This window comes from Neoarius graeffei, chromosome 20, assembly GCF_027579695.1.
Source record: "Neoarius graeffei isolate fNeoGra1 chromosome 20, fNeoGra1.pri, whole genome shotgun sequence".
NCBI classification, from domain to species: Eukaryota; Metazoa; Chordata; class Actinopteri; order Siluriformes; family Ariidae; genus Neoarius; species Neoarius graeffei.
This window is the reverse complement of record NC_083588.1, coordinates 34,020,675-34,035,066: the sequence shown is the minus strand read 5'-3', so window position 1 is coordinate 34,035,066 and position 14,392 is coordinate 34,020,675. Positions and strand designations below refer to the sequence as shown.

The following is a 14,392-nucleotide window of genomic DNA, read 5'->3' as shown; positions in this document are numbered from 1 at the left end:
CTACATTAGACAAGAATGGGTTAACTTTCCTATCCCTAAACTTGAGCAACTTGTCTCCTCAGTCCCCAGACGTTTACAGACTGTTGTAAAGAGAAAAGGGGATGTCTCTCAGTGGTAAACATGGCCTTGTCCCAACTTTTTTGAGATGTGGTGTTATGAAATTAATCACCTAATTTTTCTCTTTAAATGATACATTTTCTCAGTTTAAACATTTGATACGTCATCCATGTTCTATTCTGAATAAAATATGGAATTTTGAAACTTCCACATCATTGCATTCCGTTTTTATTTACAATTTGTACTTTGTCCCAACTTTTTTGGAATCGGGGTTGTAGTTTTGCAGTGATAAATGCTGAATCAAAGTTAATTTGGATCCTTCAAAATAGCTTTATTAACTTTCAACACTCATGGCATTCTTGTAGGTAGTTTACTCACATGCTGAAGACTTCTTGACTAAGGGAAGCTATTTGCTTAGGGTGTAAAGGAGGGCTGTTGTTCAGATCAAAATTTGAACTCAGTTTAAAAAAAAAATAAATAAATCACTTTCAATCTGGTATGGCCAAATTTTGATAAGATGATAGTGATTGTTTTAATAAAATTGTATTACACAAGATACCATAATATATTTACAAAATTGTCATTCTACAACAGTTCGTTCCGGTCCACTAACTTAAGTGGTGTTCCAAGAATGCTGATATTTTGCATGACGACACTCGGATGTTTCACTGCGCGCATGTCTGTTTCCTGAACATAAAATTCCACTTCCTAGTTTGAAACCATTACTATAGTAATGTTAGCAAAATTAATCAGAGGACATGGTAAATTGTACTTCAAGAATACAATTAACTTGTCAGATGAAGATGAAAAAGAATGGATGCAAATTTTAGAGGAAGCACCTTTAATGGGGATGTACATGTCGGTGAGTGCTATCTAGCCAGCTAGCCGTTGTGTTATAGAGTGTGGCTTCTTTGGGCTTCATTTCCTCCAGCAGAGCATAAATAAAAACAGAACATTTGGCCAAATTGTGTCCAAAATGTCACTTTATATTAAATTGTTTACAGAACTGTTGCACGGTCAACCTCAAGGTTGAAGTATTGAATATCAGCACGGCTGTGATTAGCTACAGTGACCAAATCATGAAGGATTATTTTATACCTCAAGATTACCGTTTAGTATGCTGTACGGCTTGTAATCATTGCAAAAGCACTGAACATGGACTAATTCTTTCGCTAAAAGCTTGAGGTGTCATTTCGCAGAAATTATGAGTAGGCCTGTTCTATTTCAAACTTGGCAGTGTGTGCCTTAGTCAATGGGAAGCCTGTAGTGGGCAGCCAATCAGAAGTCTGTGTTCAAACAAAGAAAGGTCCTTTTACAATGATTTTAACAGGAGCTGCCATATTGTTTTGGGGTGGTTCTGGGCAGGCACCTTGTACTGGGACAAATTGCTCATAACGACAATGTTGTCAGGGGTGGCATGGTGGTGTGCACTGTCGTCTTATAGCAAGAAGGTTCTTGGTTCGAGCCCAGTGGCCATTGGGGGCCTTTCTGTGTGGAGTTTGCATGTTCTCCCCATGGGTTTCCTCTGGGTGCTCTGGTTTCCCCTCACAGTCCAAAAAGACATGCAGGTTAGGCTAACTGGTGGCTCTAAACTGACTGTAGGTATGAGTGTGAATGGTTGGTTGTCTGTGTCAGCCCTGAGATGACCTGGCGACTTGTCCAGGGTGTACCCTGCCTCTTGCCCATCGTCAGCTGGGATAGGCTCCAGCTTGCCCGCAACCCTGTACAGGATAAGCAGTTATGGATAATGGATGGATGGACAATGTCTCTGAAAAATTCAGTGTGCTTCCAGAACCACTCAGTTCTGGTATTGCTTTGTGCAATAAAAGTTCTTTAAAGGCAACTCCATTCGTGGAAGTGTATTTTTTGGCTACTTTTGAGATTCAGACTTCCACTACAAATCACAGCCGTGTTGATACTCAGTACAACAGTGCTCTCTCTGATATATTGCTTTAATGGGAAACCCATGGCCTAAAGGTTAGAGAAGTGGCTTGAGGACCAAAACGTCACTGGTTCAACTCCCTGGACCAGCAGGAATGGTTGAAGTGCCCTTGAGTAAGGCACCTAACCCCCAACTGCTCCCCAGGCTGCTGTGTGTATGCATGTTGTTCGTGGCTAAATTATATTACAGGCAATGTCTTCTGAAGTTTCATTAGTTTTCTAGCTATTGTCACAAGTCTATTTTAATATTTTCCCAAAATGTATGACACTTGAATGAAAAACAATGACAAAACCCACTGTAACAATTCCACTGCAACCAAATAAACAATGAACTTAGTGGTCCAGGCAAGCATCAGTCAGCAAGCAGACTCGCCAATACACAACACAAATGGTCTAAGCATTTTTAATTCTTCTCTATTCAAAATTTGCCTCTTAAGCATAAAAATTTAACTGCACACCATCTGTGCTATATTTTACAGTTTTGCATAAAAACCGTATACTTGAAGTCAGAATAAGGGTCTCATTCGTTATTGTAATCCTGTCCTTAAAGATTAGTAGTAGCAGCAGCAGCTGAGACACCCCCCCCAATGAACTGGAGCCCTTCTGCCGATTGCGGGGGAAAGGCTTCATCAGAATCATAAAAGGTTACTAACCATTTCTGTCGTCCTCTCCCTGGTATGCCTACAGAGAGACAGCACATTGATTAATTTTTAATTTATATATCCTGTCTTACACCTATGAAATAATTGAGCACCAAGCATTAATTTTTTTTTTTTTTAAACACACATGTAATATTCATTACAAGCATGTGCTTGAGTGGATGCTGATATAGTATGCACCTTCATGAATTAATATATGATGCTGAAATACATTTTTCTTTGCACTATTACAGCATCATAATACACTTAGCAGGTTGCAGTTCCCTTCATGTACTGATGTGCTAGTGAACTATTGCACAAATTCATACCAGATATTTAATACCAAGATGACATTGCAAAACAGTGTAACATTGCAAGGCTCATTTGGTTGCACAGGACTGAAAGTAATTGTTTAAACAGATACTTTGAGATTTTCCACCTACCTGCACAGGCTTCTCAGTGTTGTCTGCAGAATGGACTGAAGGCTCATTCTTCCCAATCAGTGAAGATTCTTCATTCCTGTTTTCAGTTTTTTCCACTTCTTTCTTCATCGGTCTCTCTGAGCTTTGTGTTCTGACAATTTTACAGCAATGCGTTTATCCTTACGTTGGGCAATTGTATATTATATTTACAATATACTTACAGCCATCTCACATTTTTAATTTACTGCCTTTTCTCTTAAAATGTGGCAAAATTGACACCCCTTAACGATACCTACAAATACTGGGGGGAAAAAATAAAAGTCCATCAACCTCCAAAAAAAAGCCGAAGTGCTTTCAACACTAAAGTGACATGACTATTGAATTGCCAGGTAATAGATATATTTTTTTTTTTAAATATAAAAGAGATTAATTCAAATGAGCATATGAACATTTCACTGAGGAATATGATGGCACTTTAGTTGATACCTGTGGCTGTTAAATTTTAACATCCACTATTAATAATCAAGCAGTTGTACTAAAACCCTTCCTGAGAAGGGTCAACAAAACGTACCACCTGAAACTGACATCAGTTGTCAGTCTGTCAGATACCGTACATACAAGCAAGTCCAGGGTTTGCCTTTTACAACTCTACGCATCAGTAAACAGACAGGTGCAAGTCAAGCAGTCAAATAAAGTAGATGGGACAAGGCCAGAATCAATAACCAAATGGACTCAAAGCTAGAATAACAAAATACAGAGCGAACAGACACCACTAGAATACACTACCAGCAAGATCGAAGGCCTCTTGGATGTCCAATGATTGTGAATGGGGATATGGATCACAGAATGGGTCATGTGATGTGGTTTGCAGTTCACCATTCTGCTGAGAATTTTGGGAAGCAGAGTCTAAAAACTATACCTCAAACTACAAGTAGAATCCTGTTTTGTAGTCAGATAAGACCTAAATAAAATACCATGAACAGTTTGATAGTAAAGGGGTCTGCACACAAGGAAACATACCGGATACCCTCTAAAGTAAAGCATGTGATACATATCCTGGGATATTTTACAATGGGCATCAGCTGCCTTTCCTTTTATGCAGATCCCTTATTATGCAAAACATGTACATGGATATGCAATAGGATGTGGAATGTTCCAGTGTATGAACTTTAACCCAAAACTCAACTGCCTCTGCCAGATGATCAAGACTTGGCCTTAGAGCTTTCAGCATGATAACCCCATACATACAAGTCAACACAAATGTATGCAGGAACAGAAAAATTCCCAGTTTTGAACCCTATTAAAAATCCTTGGCCTAAAGTGGGGAGATTATGCGTCCTTTCCAAGGAATATCACAGTGTTCAGTACTGAGGAAGGTCCAAGATCCTTTGACAGGTCTACTGAGTCAGTGTTGGACATTACAGTAAGAGGTGAAATGCTATTCTTTCTCGGGGAAGCTTTACTAAATATTATATGTGAAATTAGTGTTCAGCACAACAGTATGCATGAAAACATTTGATATGAAAAATACTGTGTTAAAATGAACCTATTCAGTGGTTGCACATGTTCAAATTATTGCATTGATTTTGTTTTGCTCATTTTCATGAAGGGTGCCAATAATTCTGGAGTTAACTGTAGGCTTTGACCGTCTTACTCTTCTGCACTCTTCTCTGCTGCCTGAGGAATGGGAATCACAGACAGGAGTTTTGGGTCCTCAGCACTGCTAGGGATCTCTTCCTTCAGCCACTGCTCTCGCAGAGACTTCCTCTGTCAAAGAGACAGAACACATGTCCACTGCACACCATAATGCTGATTTCATTAATCAGTCTACAAACTCTGCACATAAACACTGTTTATGGGACATTCTGGTGTCTGGGAGTCTCTAGTCAAACACCATCTGGCTGAAATTGTGCAAAAAGAATGGGCACAAAGCAAAAATAGTCTGTTCTTAGACTTGTGGTTTATCAGTAAACTGCTCAGGAACTTTTGCTCTAGTTCCAATGTTCCAAATCAGTTTAATCAGTAATGTAACCTTAAGTCTATAATGTATTAGTTCTCTTTGTTTTAAGTCAAATTTGTTGTCCTTTTTTTGTGGACTGTGTTGAAGAGCCAATATACACATTTTAGATAAATGAAGGGCTTTGTAAGTCTTCAGTTTTTTTAATTAACATTTTCTGTTGTGTTGAGAAAAAAAAAATGTAATGGCCATACCGTACATATCTTTAATGCAATTCTTGCCCCCCCACTGGAATGTTATACTGCACATTTGTAATGTGTGTCTGCTATGGGTTATAGCAAAGTATTCACCATAACCTCCCCCATATCTTCTGAACCGCCCTCCCGAACATTTATCAGAAACTTATCCATGTTTTCAGAGTGTCTCCAACTCGCCTTTTGGTATACTCCAAATAACTAACGACCTTCATTAAATAAATGGAGTTTTTGGTGTTTTGTGGGAAGTTCAAAGTGTGGGAATGTTTTAAATATTCAAATCCTGTTTGATACACGACTGATCCAGAATTTTGCCCCCCTGCCCCAATAATTTAGTCATGGCCTACTAGACAGCTGTACCCCATCACAAGACAGCTACCAGCCAAGGAGGTCAAAGGCTTCCCCCAAGGCACATGACTCCAGCTGATTGCATTTTTTCCTAACTGCTGCTCATGCAACATTAGTTGCGATGTAACACTTGAAGGAAAGCATTAACTACCCATCTCTGTATGCAACTTACAGACGCCCATGATTGCCTAGTTTCATTCATCCATTTATGTGACTGATAGTTCTGGTGCAACCAGCTTCCAAGTGAATGCTTATGAAATAACTTGCATTCATTTGTAAATAATTTCCCAAACTAGTGTTCAACCAATGTCTTGCATTTCAATATTATGACTCCTACAATCTGAATTAAATCCATTTCACTCCGAGGTTTTAACATTATGAAATATGGAAAACAAGACACTAATTCTAGACTGCTGTCATACTATCAAGGGGACACAAAAAGCAGGCCATACAAGAAGCTTAACTGATTTGTTTCTGTGGACTTGCTCCCCCTCAAATAAATAAATAGCAGGAGCAGTCAGACAAGAGAGGAGCAGAAGTATCTACACATGCTCAACAGAAGGCACAGTGCAGGAAGCCACCATTTAGTCACTGTGAGAACACCATAATTCTGATCGCTTCCTCATCAGTTTATCTGATTTTTTTCATTTCTTCAGCATAACATACTCGGTACACTGATGCTATAAATACAGACAGTACATTATTAAAACAGTGGCTCTAAAAAGTTCTCATTTTAACTTTGAATTAAATCCAAGTACAGAATGTTGGGGGCTTCAGAAACTGTTGCTTTTGTTTCAATTTCACAATTACTTCACTAGCACTAGGATCCGGTCCTTTAAAAATGTAAGAATTACACTGGAACACACACACACCCCAGCAGATCTTGAGTGTTAGTCATGTATGCAGTAGGAGACTTGATCAGACCTTGTGTTGAGCAACTTTCAGCCACTCTTCCTCCATCTCCCTCCTAACTTTCTCCTCCTCTTCCTGTATTCGCCTCTTCTCCTAAAAGTGGATAAAGGGTGGGTTGCATTTACAAAAAGATGTTAACATCTTAATATGGGTGTTTTCCCAGTAAAAAGGGAAAAGACCATCATCATCTGTAACTTTCCTTTATCCATAGTCAGTACAAAGTGCATTTAGGCCTCTTTGCATTTCCCTCATTTTGTTACATTATTTTAAAAGGATTTTTTTTTAAATTCCCTCTCATCTGAAAAAAGTAACTGTTTTACACAGGTTTTTCTAGGTTTATTCAAAACAAAAAACCTGAAATCAAGTTTAATTACATATACAATCTTTGATACAACACTAAATTGCTCTCAGGTACATCCCATTTCCATTCATCATCTGAGATGTAACTATAACTTCCCCAAGTGGTGACCAAGGTTCCTACCACTCAGACAGCATGGCTAATTTTACTCTTTTGCCCTTGGAAAACTGCTACATTGTCAAGAATTAAAGCTTGCAATTTCCAGATGCTACCTCAGATTAATGCTGGGTATCTTTGGATGGTTACTGACTCCTGGATGATTATTAAAAACCTCCATTTGTGAAAGGCAAAGCTTGTGTTGTAGAGTTGAACAGACGCTTTAAGGTTCTCCACTTTACAGGTACTGTTATCAACCGAAATGCCATGACTGATCATGTCCATCTTACAAATTGTATTTTAAATTCTAGCTTGTTTTGCTTTACACTCCAGATATTCTGTATTATGAATGCCTCAGGATAATTTCTCAGCGCTTTTAAAAAAAAAAAAAAAAAAACCCACCTGGCACCTGCTTTATGAGTGCTTATGAAGACACTGAAGGGTTCGGTTTTGTTACTCACTGTGATGGCCTGCAGCCGCTGCTGATACTTTTCTGCCTCGTCCATTCTGAGCCTGCAATGAAAAACCAGGGCAGTTCATTCACTTTGATGTAAAGAGCTGTTACATGGTGTAGAAATAGCATTGATAAATGAAGACTTTGATGCTTTACTGATAGCTACAGAGATGTCTCTCTCACACACACGTTGAAATAAGAGCACTTGCTTTATACTCTAGGTTTACTGACACCGCTGTTGCCATGGTGATTCACATTTTCACCAACACTCTGAAATAAGAGCATTTTTAGTTCAGATTTCGGGGGGGGAGACCCCTTCTAACACAGTCTGACAAGATACACAGCAGGAAGGCTATTTAAGAACACTTGGACATAAAAGCAGAGAGTATGACTAGGAGAGAACATGGAGAAAGGAAAAAAAAAAAAAGCACAAGAGAATAAAGCACAGGGAGAAAACCACCTCTATGGAAGCAGCCAGAATGGGAACACACTTTCATGCATAATGTATTTTTCACAGCAAAAATGCCTTCAAGTTTCTTTTTTCTATTGGAACCGGCTAAAATATTACGTGTCATGCTGCATAAAACATGAAGTACAAACTACGGTTTTAGTCTCGTAAAACGTAAAAATGCCTGGTGATGCACGTTCCACTCAATAGTGATATGGGGGGGGGGGGGGGGGGTGTCAAAGAATTATCAACAGAAATGTTTCTATTTGCATTCTATAGCCAGTTGTCACGGCACAGCAGCCACCAAAAATTCATTGTGTGTAGCGAGTTGAAGGGGGACAGGAGGATTCCAGTCAGTCATTATAGGTGATTGAATGCTGGAGAGATGCACAAGGTGCTGTTGGCACAAGGGCACAGTGAATGCTAGTGGTACTGCCCATCAACATGATTGATCCAGCAGCAGCGAATCAATTTCAAATGTAGGAACCCCCTCTTCCCCTACACACTCTTCCTCAATGCACTCTTGGACATGGTGCGAGTCAAACAAAAGGACACACACCGATCGCCAGTTTTGCAAAAAACATGGGCACTTTCCAGTCGACATCACATTTTAGAACCCTCCTCTGTGGAAATAACCCCATGAAGGAAAAAATAAGCAAAGCACTTTAGAGACATGGAGCCGTTCTGATCACACTGGCCCCAACTTGTTACAATGGCCTAGTACAGCCATGATTATTTGGTACGCATTTAATTATAAAAGCACTTGCTAAAGGCTTTTTTTCCACTAAATCACATTTTACACCAAATCACACTGGCCAAATCATATTTAATAAGCTCACAAAATTAAAAATTACAAATTGGAGATACAGCTTCCAACATTTTAATGCAGCCCTACTGGTGCGCAATTTGAGAACCACTATGCAGTTCTCAATAACATTGTGACACAAAGATTAATAAATGGCAACACCAACTGCTGAAAACAGACATATACAGTGACAAATGAAGAATGGTGGTCTGATTTAATGCTTGTGCTGGACACAAAGTGTAGAGACCACTGGTAAGAGCAAACTGCATTTCCTTTAATTGCAGCATTACCTCAGTTTTAAGGGCCTGTGCAAAGTCCAAATGGGATTCAAACCTGATCAAGGTTACAGACAGCAACAGTGGACATGCAAATGTACTTTCAAATAGCCCTTAGTTTAGCTAAACTAATCTCATCCAAAATGCAACCTTTTATAGTAAGCAGGTGCAAAATTAATTCATTCATTTTACTAGACTGTCTGGGAATCCAGCCTCAAGTCCAAATGAATGGTAATAAGGCACTATTGAACAGCTAGTGTTCTGAAAACACTTATGAAAGGATAGGGAGACGTGTATTGATTGATTACACTTTAATTACAGATAACTCTAATTTGTCTTATGTCCTAGCAAAGTATTGCAAATGCAGCTCCATTTGTGAAGGATAATACATACATACAAAACTACATTACATGTATACACAAACTACATACCCACACAGTTTCACAACAGGCAGGTACAATACATATAAAACACATGAAATAAATACCAGCACATATAACAAAATGTCCAATCACCGTCTGCTTGACCTTGCTTTAATTTCAGTGTTTAACTTCAGGATAGCCTGGTGTACAAAAGAATGCTTTAACCTTATCCTATTAAATTATGGCACACTGAATCTGTAGTTAGAGGGTAAAAGTTGAAATTCATTATTTAAGACATGATTATGGTTAGAAACAATGCCGTTAGCCATTCTTATCATGCTTTTATGATAAGCTGATTCATAGATGTTATGAAGATGTTGACCAATAATCTTTGAGCAGATTTTAGTTTGATGGGACAATTTAGTTTTTAAGCTCATGGATAGACTGCCATACCAAACAATATTACAGTACTGCAAAATGATCACAGAAGAAAAAAAGTCTGCTCGCTCCAAATGATCGAAGATGAAGAAAAATTCTTTGCTTTGTTCTTTTGCAAGCGTATTCTAAGTGATCTACCCATACTCCTAAATATTTATAAGACATTACCCGTTTAATTTCTTCAGTATGAATAACAATAGGACTTAGAGTCAGGTGGGGCCCCAAAGACAATTTCTTCAGTTTTTTTTTTTTTTATATTTATCTCAAGAGCATTGTCATCACTCCACTCAACAACTTTAGTCACACCATGTTGGTGTAGCTCAGGAGCAGTTGAGTTATTTAGGAGGGACAGTAGGACTGTATCATCAGAGTACTTTAAAATAAACTGGTTTGATGTATCTATATGACAGTCATCTGTATATAAAGTGAAAAGTACAGCAGAGCTAACACACCCTTGGGGGCTCCCAAATTGGTTGTAATAACAGATGAGATAGTTTATTTTTACAAACTGAACTCTATTGCTCAAAAAGAATTGATTGACAAGTGTGCTGCGAACACACTTTTTAAAAATAAATTAACCCCCCCCACTACAAAAAAACATTACATACTTGCTGAAAGAACTCTTTCAAAAATCAATCATTTGCCCATGTATGAACATATCTAAACCACTGCTGCATCTCTGATATCAGTGGGAGGGTTTGGGTCATCAGTGCAATCAAGGTTGAGAACATGTACCCAGTCTTCAGGGCAATGGAGCTCTGTACGGCATAATACAGGCACTTAATATGGCACAACAGTCACAGAAAAAAGGTTGCTCAGAGGCTCTTTGGATAGTGTTATTTAAAATAATAATAATAAAAAAAAAAAAATCCCCCACACTTCCTGTAGAAGGGTATTGATCTTAATACTACATCACCAACAACCTTCCTGAAGTGCAGTGCTTGATTTGACCAGGGAAGAATATGTAGTGGTTCCCAATGTCTGGAGGCAGCTCCTACCATGTTAAATGAAGGCATGGTGACTCAGGCAGAGTCATCTCACAACTGTGTTAGTCAGAGTCAAATGATCCATTGCAAAGTCACTGCACATTGGATGAGTGGTAATGCCTTCTGCTAACTTTTTTTTTTGCAACACTAGACCAGTCAAAGGTGTGAATTATGTTTGGAAAATAAGACATTTCAAACCAGCTTACAACTGAACTGAGTACTTGAGGGTTAAGGGTCTTGCTCAAAGTCTTCATGGCTATCCTGGGACTTGAACTCAAACCTTTCATATCACTCAAAAGCTTAACCACTAAGCCAACAGTGCCAAAACATCTGGGGAACATGGTAATCATGCGGTCCCAAATAGCATGCCAAAGTTCAGGGTGACAGATGCCAGGTTTGCTAGTTGCTGCTAAAAAGCACTCAATACTCAAGTTAATATTTTCAGTAACTAAAAAGATATGGAGTTTGATTTTTCTGCAGTCCCAATGCTGGTTCTCTTAAAAAGTAGTACAGCCACTGGGAATCAGAAGCCAGCCATCACAGTCAGGCAAAAGTGATAATGCTCACATTGCCAGTCATGGGCAATGGTCACTAAAAGAAGTGCTAACACCTCTATTGTCAGTTATTTTACAACAGTAATACACTCATTTTTATAGTTCGTACAACACTGATGTGTACATCAGGAATAGCACTTATGGGAATTTTGAGTGCATCCAAAGTTTAAACATCAGGCTCCAAAAGGCCACAGCACATTTTAAACCACCATTACCCAATTTAACTCCAATTGGGTACCATTTATTTAAATAATAAAAATACACACATTGATTGATAGTTTCCTGACAAAAAAGGAAAACCAAATACTTTTAGCCAGCCTTTAAAATATTTTTCACTCTTTTGGCCAATATGAAAAGTGTCCTATATAAAATCTTTGAAGTTTATGGCCTAAATTTCAGTCTCGTATTAAATTTTTTAAATCAGTTTATCCTATAGTGAATCCTAGATCTTCCTTTGACCATAATGTTTAAAAATTAAAAAGGGAGTGGTCGAGAGAATGAGAATACTGCTTCAGCTTTCGTTATGTAGATGGACCAGGAGTTTGCTGCAGGTAGGCTGCGTCTCTGTTAAAAGGCGATTGAGAAATTCATACACAATCTGGAGGGGGAGCCGATGCTTAAACAAGCCAGTCATAGCACTCTAAACACGACAAAATCTCTCAGTCAACACCAAAAACGATGGACTAAGGGGCTTTTTTCACATCGTGGTTTTCAGGCTAGTCGCTCTCGCTTTCTCTCCGGGCATCACGGACCAAGTTTTCCTTTTCACACATACACAATGAGTGCTCCCAAAACTCGCAGAACAGAGTTCTTAGTCATGCAGACTTGATGGGTCTCCAGCTTTGATTACAATACAGCCATGTACAGCAACTGCCAAAACTTAAAGATTGCATAACTGCTGTGTAAAATTACATTACTCTCAAGAAATGTTAGTAGACTAAGATTGATGTGATTAAATGATGTAAAAACTTCTCTACACAGTCCTGACACTTGTAAGAAAGTGGCTATCAGGAGCATGCTTACGTGAGCACGCAGAAGCACTGTACAACAGTAATGTAAGAATAATGAACAGAATTTTGGAATATGCTTGTTTTGGAAAAAGAAAGTTATAACTGGGTGTTGTGTGGGAGTCGGCGAAAACCTGTCAGATGTTGCCGTGACTGAATTCTGGGGAAGGGGAGAGAAGAAAAAGATTGTGACTATAATTGAGTTTTGTAGTCAATAATATACTTCGACATCTCAGATGATTTTAAAACAAATCTAAGAAAACAATATATTTGCCAAGACAATGGGGAAATGTTTTTACTTGGGGTAAAAGCTTGTTCTGGCTATCTTCCTGTAAAGATCAGGTAAGGAATCAGTTTAACAAACATTGCAGTAAATGCAGTCAGTATGCTTAAAAATGTCTAAAATCTTGTTAGCTCAGTGTGATTTTCCTCACAATTTGATTAAGGTTTTATAGTCACATGCTAGTACAAAATGGCCAGTTAAAAGTTTGGACACCCCTACTCATAGGTTTTTCTGTAATTTGACCATTTTTTACATTGTAGAACAATACTGAAGACAGCAAACAATGAGATAACATATACAGAATTATGTTGTAAACAAACAAGGGTTAAAAAAAAAAGTTTCATATTTTAGATTCTTCAGAGTAGCCAGCCTTGACACTTTGCATACTATTGGCATTACCTTCACCAGCTTCATGAGATAGTCACCCGGAATGCTTTTTAATTAAACAGGTGTACCTTATCAAGTTAGTCGTCAGTGCGTTTACATGCACATCCAAATCGAGCTGCTGTCGGTAATTGAGCTAAGGGTCCCAGCAGAGGTGCCAGAGAAATCCAATCCTACATGCACACAAGGAAATCGAGCTATTGTGTGAGGTACATTGTGCACCCGAGCCACAGGTGGCACTACACGCCCCATCGTGTTGGTACACTTCCGGTTGTCGTCATGAAGAGGAGCTATTCAAGAGTATAAACAAAGTTATCAGTTCCGTGTTCACAAGAAGAGTGTTTGTAGTTTGTATGTACGAACAGAAGTGTTCCTAATAAAATGGCCACCAAGTTGAAGTTGATCTGTAATGGTGAACATATTAACTGTTAGCCTGCTAACATGCTAATAACTAATTGGAAATCAAAGCCGGATTAACTATATGGGCCTGCGGCACAGTGCCCAGGGGCACTAACCACTCACAGCCAGTGGGGGGGCACCACATGACAAACTTTAAAAATATTTTTTGTGAATGTTTGTACACTGAAAATGGTTATACACTTGACATTGTTAAATAGTGATATATAATTCATTATGAACACTAATTTCATAAGAACAACAATCATAATTCTGAGCAAGAGTGGCCTGTGTGACCATTAACCCCCCTTTCCTCAACCTGTCAGTTGAGCCAGTCCACCTACAGTGAAATGTATCAATTTTTTAAAAACCGCGGTAGAAATGAAAAATGGACAGACATCAATTGAGTGGTTGTGTGAAGAGAAAATTAAAAAAAAAATAAAAAAATAAAAAATATAAGACTCCAGGCGTGTAGCTGCAATTAAAAATATTCCAGTGTTAGATTGTTTTTTTTTTATAAAAACGTCGACAATTGCTGTCACTACCAGCGCTGAAGCCGGGGAGGAGGATATGTGCGAAGCCACTTTAAGCCAGGTAGAGATCAGTTCACACCATGGTGACGAGAAGGAAGACGAGGGTGTTCTGGATGTCAACCCAGCGCAGCCGATGCCAGTAGAACACTTCTCCATTTCAACTGATCCTGCGCTATGGGGAGAACATGTCTAGGTTCATACAGAACAGATACTCTTTGAATTGATACACATATGTACAGTGGGGCAAAAAAGTATTTAGTCAGCCACCAATTGTGCAAGTTCTCCCACTTAAAAAGATGAGAGAGGCCTGTAATTTTCATCATAGGTACACTTCAACTATGAGAGACAGAATGGGGGGGAAGAATCCAGGAAATCACATTGTAGGATTTTTAATGAATTAATTGGTAAATTCCTCGGTAAAATAAGTATTTGGTCACCTACAAACAAGCAAGATTTCTGGCTCTCACAGACCTGCAACAACTTC

General features: G+C 38.7%; 1 protein-coding gene across 2 annotated transcripts in view; it reads right to left on the bottom strand.

Annotated features, from left to right (window-relative positions):
* Window positions 1-14,392, bottom strand: part of LOC132869247 (paralemmin-1-like) — a 38,063-nt gene that overhangs the window by 2,919 nt on the left and 20,752 nt on the right. For both annotated transcript variants that reach the window (XM_060902585.1, XM_060902586.1), the window contains 5 exons: window positions 7,445-7,496; window positions 6,542-6,622; window positions 4,713-4,825; window positions 3,080-3,209; window positions 2,652-2,679 (listed from right to left, as the gene is read on the bottom strand). In XM_060902585.1, the coding sequence (XP_060758568.1) occupies window positions 2,652-2,679; window positions 3,080-3,209; window positions 4,713-4,825; window positions 6,542-6,622; window positions 7,445-7,489 (397 nt within the window). In that variant the 5' untranslated portion in view covers window positions 7,490-7,496. The remainder of the gene's footprint in view (window positions 1-2,651; window positions 2,680-3,079; window positions 3,210-4,712; window positions 4,826-6,541; window positions 6,623-7,444; window positions 7,497-14,392) is intronic.